This window comes from Cornus florida, unplaced genomic scaffold (assembly GCF_030987335.1).
Source record: "Cornus florida cultivar Cherokee Brave unplaced genomic scaffold, ASM3098733v1 CherokeeBrave_3.0.0_Hap2_Chr02, whole genome shotgun sequence".
Classification (NCBI taxonomy): Eukaryota; Viridiplantae; Streptophyta; class Magnoliopsida; order Cornales; family Cornaceae; genus Cornus; species Cornus florida.
This window is the reverse complement of record NW_026775572.1, coordinates 66,767,158-66,775,492: the sequence shown is the minus strand read 5'-3', so window position 1 is coordinate 66,775,492 and position 8,335 is coordinate 66,767,158. Positions and strand designations below refer to the sequence as shown.

Below are 8,335 nucleotides of genomic sequence, written 5' to 3'. Positions count from 1 at the left end.
GGTAACAAGAAGTGCAGGCTATGTTCATTTTTCTCCCATGTAGTTCTATATCTCTTGGCGGCACATTCCCATGTAGTTCTAAATCTCTAGGCGGCGACGGCGACTGCGACTTGGCTTTCTTGGCATCCATGACGCACAAACAAATAGAAAGCGAGCAGAAAAAGATAACAGAAAAGACGACAAAAAAAAATCCATAAAATGTAGCAAACCAATCTTCTTTAATATCATGGTTTGGATCTTTAATATTTTGTAAGAGATGTACTTGTTCCACAAAACTCTTAATAAACCACACGAACAATACTATACAGGCGACCCATACACAATGAAAAACACAATGAAATACCAAAACTCGCTATTAATCATCCAATCACTAGTACTCCTGGACCCGTCCTCCGAGTTAACATCCTCCATGTCCTCTGCAAAATTACAAAATTAAAAATTTATTACTCACAAACAAACAAAACAAAAATCACTCTTAAGTGTCTCCTTAATATATATATATATATATATATATATATATACACTACAAAGGAAGGATAATCCTAATCCATTTTGACCCCAGAAAAAGATAATCTCAATCCAATTAGGAGAAGTCAAACTTCCTTTTCCTTTCTTGTTTTGAAACGTACAAGAACAACACTGATTTATTTATTGATTTATTTATTATATATATATATATTATTTTTACTTTTTGGTAAGTAAGAATTTTTAACTTTTGCGCTGTGTGTGTGTTTTTTTTACACCCAAAAAAAATAAAATAAAAAATAAAAAATAAAAGGAGGAGACCTTACCTGCAGAAGGAAGCCGGAACAAGCTTGGCAAAGTAAAGTAACTCTTGATTCCTGAATTAATGGCTTCAGTCTCGTAGGGCTGGAATATATATATATATATATATATATATATATATATTGTATTAGGAGGTTTCATAGTCACGCTCACGAAATCTCTCTTGCCGAAATCCACGCTCACGAAATATCTCTTGCCATAATAATTTTAAACAAATATCTTATGTGTGTGTGTATGTGAATAAGTTGTAGTAGTAAGAATTACAATAATAATTAATAATTTTTTTTTTACAAAATTTGGTTCTGGTAGAGCGAGAGGCCACCTTTAATCCCATAGATAGAAAATTTTGCAATTATAAAAATAAAAAAGGGTTAATATCAACAAAAAAAAAAAAAAAAATTTTCTATCAAAATCGTGCACAAAACCTCCACTAGAATCAAATAGGTCGACCCATTAAATGAGTTGTGAAATGTCAAATTTACTGTTATTCATTGGGTAAGAACCTACAAAACCATTAAAAATAAAGTATATTCAGATAAAATAAAATTTGAGAGATAGAGATAGTCAAAACGTTTCTTTCCTTATTTATTTGGATATCTTTAGCAAGAAAATATTAACGATTTAGGTAATTACGTTTTTTTTGGTATCTTTAACGGCATAAAGAAAACAGGACGATTTGATCGGAAAGAGTATCATTACTCTCTCTAGTCACAAAAAAACTTTCTTTATATGACAGAGGAGTTAACATTATCATAATGCCCCAAAACTCCAGGTCTAGAAATCATGACATTTTAGTTATATTGTCTCACGAAATCTCTTTTGCCGAAATTCACAATCACAATAAATATATATATATATATATATATATATAGAGTCCTGATCTCTTGTTCCCCATGGAGTAAGAAAAATAATCCACACTTTCTATCTAGAAAAATAATCCACACTTTCTATCTAGATCGTTAGATTTTTACAAATCCACCTACCCTCACCCTATTTTCAGTTTCTATAATTAATTTTATCATTACCACCCACTGTAACAATAAAAGGTAATTATCAAAATAAAAATAGATACCTTTCAAAAAAAAATCTATTCCCGTATATTTTACTAATAAATTTGTTTTTATTTAAATGTTTCTTTGAAAGAAAAACAATACCCGTATATTGCTACGAGGCTTGATAGTATCTGGGGTGCCTGGTTTTTCTTCAGTTTTTATTTTAAACCAACTTTGAATGAGAAATCAAAGAGTGACAAATTAGACTTAAAGCTTGATGTTTTCATGGTTCAGCATGATATAGAGAATATGCATATATGGGTTTTCAAGGAGAGGTCTAAAAATGTACTGAAAAAGATGCAATTGAGATGTTAAACGGTGTGCGCGATTCCGGAATTTAGAGGTGTTTCATGTTGTTTCATAACCAAAGCTTTCATGAAAAGAAGTATTATTGTTATAGTTATTTGTGTGTGTATGTGTGAATAACAATATTATACAACTGAATAATGGAACCATATGACATTGACTCTATTCAAAATTGTTAAAGCTTAAACTAAATAAAATGAAAACAAAAAATTTAATCTCTTCATAAAGCGATGAAACTTAACAAAATTTAAAAACATTTAATCCTCAAAGCCTTAAAGTAAACTCTTCCACGACAAATAAAAGTAAAGCTACAGGAATTAATTTTTTTTCAAAGATTTCTATTTTACCTTTTATAATTACCTTTTTATTGTTATAATAGATGGTAATGGTAAAATTAATTATAGAACTAAAAATAGGGTGATAGTGGTTTTGTGTTAAAAGGAAAGATCATGGTTGGGTTTGTAAAATGACCGTTAGATTTAATTTAACGGTCTATGGATTATTTTTCTTGCTCTATGGGGAGCAAGAGATCAGGACTCTCTATATATATATATAGATAGTCTCACAAAAATATATATACAGTATCACGAAACCTCTCTCGCCGAAATCCACTCTCAGGAAATCTCTCTTGCAACCACAACCCCAGCCAATCAAGTATATAACCCCAGCCAATAAAGTATAAACGACAGGAAGAAAAATTGGAGGTGATTAATTGTCTCCTATGATTATGTAAAAATATAAATTTATAATATAAAAGTGTCATTTCTCTTATAATATGAAAGTGCCATTTCTCCTCAGTTGAATGGCATGCGCGCGCGCGCACACACACTAGTAAAACACGAAATTGACACGAGATAAAAATATATAATTTTAGATTAAACATTATAATATGAATTCAATTATAGATAGGTGCATTTTCAAACCCTTAAAACAATATCAAAATCAAGACTATTTTTTATTACAATCTACTAATATTTTATTTATTTATATATTAAAAAATTATTTATATATTATTTATAAAATTAGAAAATATGTATAGAATAAATAGATTAAATTATTTATATATTTTTTATATAGTTCCTTTATCTATTTCCTTGTCTAATTAGAAAAACTAAATTATTTTTTTTCTAAGTATATTTTCTTATCTAATTAGATTTCCTTTTATTAAAAAAACTCATAATAAATAGGTAATTTGATTTTTATAAAAACTCTTCTAATTTGAGTTTTATAGAAACTCTTCTAAATATCTTATATTAATTTTAAAATAAAAACTCATAGTAAATAGATAATTTGTGTTATTTTAAAAGGAAACTTACATACTGAACATATAAATTTATTATTAAAAATAATATACTATTGCATGTGAGTAAAATCTAATTTAAAATCAATATTTAATTAAGTAATTAAATAATTCTAAATTCTAAAATAATTGACAACAAGGTAAAAGAGATAAAAAAATATAATTTTTAATTAAAATTTACAATAGAAATTCAATTATTGATAGATGTATTTTCAAACTACTAAAATAATATCAAAATCAAGGCTATTTTTTATTAAAATTTACTAATATTTTATTTATTTATATATTATTTATAAAATTAGAAAAGATGTGGAGACTAGATAGACTAAATTATTTATATTTTTTATATATTTCCTTGCCTAATTATAAAGACTAAATTAATTATTTTCTTTATATATTTCCTTAACTAATTAAATTTAATTTTATTAAAAAATCTGATAATAAATAGGTAATTTGAGTTTTATAAAAATATTAAATTATTTATATCTTTTATATATTTCTTTGTCTAATTAGAAAGACTAAATTATTTATTATATATTAATATATTTTCTTTATATATTTCCGATCAGTTAACCAAACCGATTCGATTCGATGTTACCTCAATTATATATTAATATTACATATATATACATATATTTATTGTATTTCTTTTTATTTATTTATTCATTATTTAAGACTTTAAGTAAACCCTAGGTCACCAAAGTCATTAGTCATTACAAGTTTTTTAATTACTAATTTGAAATTTTAATGGGCCGTAAAGTGTAATCATATTGGGCTGTTTGAAAAACTCAATCCATGAAAACCGAACCGATTCGATCCATTATTTCACGGATCAATTTGGTTCGGATTGATCCCAACGTATCGGTTCGGTTTCAAATTTCACTAATTTGTGAGGACTAAAATGAATTGAACTTTACCTTCAAACTGAACCGATCCGATCCGTAATCAACCTTAATAATAATAATATTGTGATAATGGCCGGAGGCCAGACCAATTAAAACAAATTTAGGATGAATTAGTTAGATATAATTCATAAATAAATAAATACAAAAAAAAAATAAAAAATAAAAAATAAGGCATGAATACAATAAAATAAAAGGTAAAGTGCATAAAATTCACCTGATCTATTAATCAATTTCACAAAACCAACCTAAATTAAGAACTGTCCCTTAAATTATTAAAAAAGTGCAGTTAAGAACAAAACGTCAAGTTGTCAAAATATGATTTTAAGTAGATAAATAATACTGGATTTCTTAAAGGCTATTTATTTTTATTTCAGATTATAATAAATCCAGTCCAAGCTAACTATGTTTATATAATTTTATGGCATTTGAAAATAAAAACATCCCAAGTCCCACTTACTCTTTGTTTGGAAATTTGGAATGCAGGATTTGATGGGATTTGGATTTGGAACGATGGTCTGCCTTGTTTGGAACCACACAATCAGACCATTATGGAATTTCAAATACCTTTTTAATTGCGTCTCAAATCCAATCTAATAATATAAGATTTGACTGAATTTGAGAAATAAATATCTATTAATTATATATTTCCTTAATTAACCCTTCATCTTATTCCTCTTATTAAACCATTCTTCTTATTAAACCCTACCCTATAAATTATTATTAAACCCTACCCTATAAATTATCTAGTACCATATCTCATTCTCTAAAGATTTCCTTCCTCTTCTCTTATTTAACTAAATCCATGTTAAGCATCAGCCGGAATAGTTTAAACAGAGTTACCCGGAGAATGAACTTCGGGAGATAAAGTAGAAATGAATATGATAAAATATAATAAAGTAGTCAAAATGAATGAACACGTTCAATAAAAAAAGATTTATTCTTTTTTCCCGATTCTTTTTTTTTTCTTACGACAAGACAATCAAATCTGGATTCGCATATATTTTGAACAAAACATCAATATAACTTCTACTTTTCTTGTTTGATTGTTGGGAAGAGATAGGTAAGAAAAAACACCCAATGTTGATACCCTCAATGTGAATCCTCTAGCTCATTCTTATTGTGACAAGCTTTACTCTCCACCTTAAGTCTATGATTTAATGCAGTCCTCTACCCTAGTGGAAGCAGAATGGGTTCGAGCTCAATACTCCATATGATCAACTCTTTATTATGTTACCAATCCACCTCAATCCTAGGCATATTGATAGAAAAGAGAGATAGAGAGATAATTATGTTACGTTTGGTGTGTAGGAATGGAATGGAATGCAAGTGGGAATGGAATGGAATGGAATGAGAATGGGAATTGAATGCAATGGAACGACCATTCTCATTCTATTATTTGATTGTAAATATGAAATGTGTAGGAATGGAATAATAATAATCATTTGGTTGAACCAATTTAAAATTTAGAAAAGAATAAATTTCTAATGGAATTCTCCAAAATATCCCTCTTAGTAACAAATAAATTAAATTAACAAATGACATTCTCTAATAATTTTTTAAAAATAAATGGTGGCAGTGGCGGTTGGTGAAAAGCGGTAGTGATGTAAGTGGTGGTGGTGTTGGAAGGCGATGGTGGTGGCAATGGTGGAAAGTGGTGGCAGCGGTGGTGGTGGAAGGTGGCAGCGGTGTTGGTGGAAGGCGGTGACAGTAGTGTGGTGGAAATAATGGAGGTGGTGGTGGAAGGTGGGTGACGATGCTGGTGGTGGAAGGCGGTGGTAGAAAGTAGTGGCGGTGGTAGTAGAAGGTGGTGGCGGAAGTGGAAGGTGGCGGTGGTGGTGATGGAAGGTGGTAGAAAGCGATGGCGGTGGTAGAAGGTGGCGGCGGTGATGATGGTGTAAGGCAGTGGTGGTGGTGGTGAAAGGCAATGGTGGTGGCGGTGGTGGTGGTGGCAGCGGTGGAGGTAGCGGTGATGAAAGGCGGTGGCAGTGGTGGTGGTGGAAAGTGGTGGGCGATGGTGATAGTCGGTGGTAGTGGCGGTGGCGATGGTGGTGGTGAAAGACGGTGGTTGTAGTAGTGGTGGTGGTGGTGAAAGGCGAAGGCGGTTGTGATGGAAGGTAATGGTAATTTTTGGACTTGGTACATGAGGGTTTTTTTGGAAAGTTGAATTTTTTTAAAAAATTACTCGGGAATGGAATGGCCATTCCATGGATTTTGTTATGAAATGAATTTTCATTCTAACGGAATGGTCATTCCTACTTTAAATTGCATACTAAATAAAGGAATGGTTGGGATGGACATTCCATTCCATTCCATTACTATACACCAAATGTATTCTATTAGTTTTTAACCATTTGAGTCTTTAGCTTACCTAAATTATAATTTACAATTTTTTTTTTTTTTTTTTTTTTTACTTGGTTACTTTAAATATCTTAAACCTAATTTATTTGATATACTTCAATTTTCGCTTTTCGTAGGCAGCTTAGTTTACTTTTTTGTATTTTTTTAAAAATATATTGGTGATGGTAATCGAATAAATTTCATGTTTTAGAGTTCTTTGAAGTCGTCCTTCAGTTGTTGATGTATATATTTTACAATAAAATAAATATTTCATTATTTATTTGAACACCAACAAAAATAATATTATATTATTTTTATTTAAAATACTATTTTAAATCTAATTTGTTTCAAATCTATAATAGTGGAATTTCACTTTTATTCCTTTTCCTTTTCCAAATTCTTAAATAATGGGTAAAGTGCAATATATACCCCCCTCTACCTAAAAACCCAAGGGCGCTGATATTTGCATAACCCTAAATCCCTAATCCCTCTCTTTCCTCAGTCACGACCTAATCTGATTCAAGCAAAAGCATCGGCGACGACGACTATCCGGATCTCATCACCCCCAACACAAATTTTCTGGACCGAAGAAGGCCGAAAAAGTAAGATTCGGGAGCACACTCGCCAACAATGGCCGGAGAAGAGCTGTCCTTGGAGTATGTGAAGCAGTACAAGGTGAAGTGTCCCGATGAACTTTCAAAGATAAAGGTAATTAGAGACAGAATTTTTTATTTGGGAAACAAGGTGGGGGAGACAATTATTTTTGTTCACTCAAGAAATAGTGCGAGCATGTTGCATCAAGCACTTGTGGAACATGGTTATGGGGTGACTACTATTCAAGGTGCTCTTGATCAAGATGACAGGAACAAGATAATCAAGGAATTTAAAAATGGATTGATTCAGGTTCTTATTTCAACTGAACTCCTCTCCCGGGGTTTTGATCAAGCAGAGGTGCTCACTTTTATCTCTTTTTACCTATTTTTCTTTTTACTGCACAAAATATCGACATCATAACATGTTTTATTTCAGGTTAGTCTGGTTGTCAATTATGATCTTCCTGTGAAGTACCAAACTCCATCGGAGCCTGACTATGAGGTATACTTGCATCGGATTGGCAGGGCAGGACGTTTCGGCCCCAATGGTAATTTCTTGTCTAAAAGCATGAGATAGGTTCCTCGAGATAATTTTATGCATGAAAATTTCTACTTGTGGGTAATGTGCTTTTATAGTAGCTGTAGAGTCTATGAGCTTGTTGAAGTTAGTGAACTTTATAGTTGCATATATAAAACCTGTTTCTTTTTAGGGCCCATGTATTTTGGCTTAGGATTTCAGCTGAACTTTTTACCTATTTTGCTCAGTCTTGTCTAAAGAACTTCAGCTTTATTTTTGTGTTCCTGCATGCAATCCAGAACTTGGGGAGTATCTTTTGGTATGTGAGTTCCCTCTTTTGTGGACATTCCACGTGATCAGCCTGGCCTAACCAAAACATTGTGTGGAATTAAGGAAGAACTTCATATTGATTAAGTATCCTATTGGTTAGGATCTTACTTCCTGGAGTAATGAATCAGCTTCTAGCCACCTGTCAAAGCCTCACAGGGTGACGCCAACCTTGTAGGTTGGATTTGTAGGCTTGTATATGAAACCAGCTA

At 31.1% G+C, this 8,335-nt stretch overlaps 1 protein-coding gene and 1 long non-coding RNA gene across 2 annotated transcripts; one reads left to right on the top strand and one right to left on the bottom strand.

The window, feature by feature from the left end:
- Positions 1 to 188: 188 nt before the first annotated feature.
- LOC132295211 (uncharacterized) lies at positions 189 to 1,202 on the bottom strand. The gene is made up of 2 exons (XR_009478362.1): positions 792 to 1,202; positions 189 to 416 (listed from the first exon to the last, which is right to left on the bottom strand). It is a non-coding gene; the product is annotated as an uncharacterized LOC132295211 (long non-coding RNA).
- Positions 1,203 to 7,316: 6,114 nt separating this feature from the next.
- Positions 7,317 to 8,301, top strand: LOC132296360 (DEAD-box ATP-dependent RNA helicase 38-like). The gene is made up of 4 exons (XM_059794570.1): positions 7,317 to 7,637; positions 7,716 to 7,827; positions 8,045 to 8,115; positions 8,227 to 8,301. Exons 1-4 carry the CDS (start codon positions 7,317 to 7,319, stop codon positions 8,299 to 8,301), a joined length of 579 nt encoding a protein of 192 aa, XP_059650553.1.
- The last annotated feature ends 34 nt before the right edge of the window (positions 8,302 to 8,335 follow it).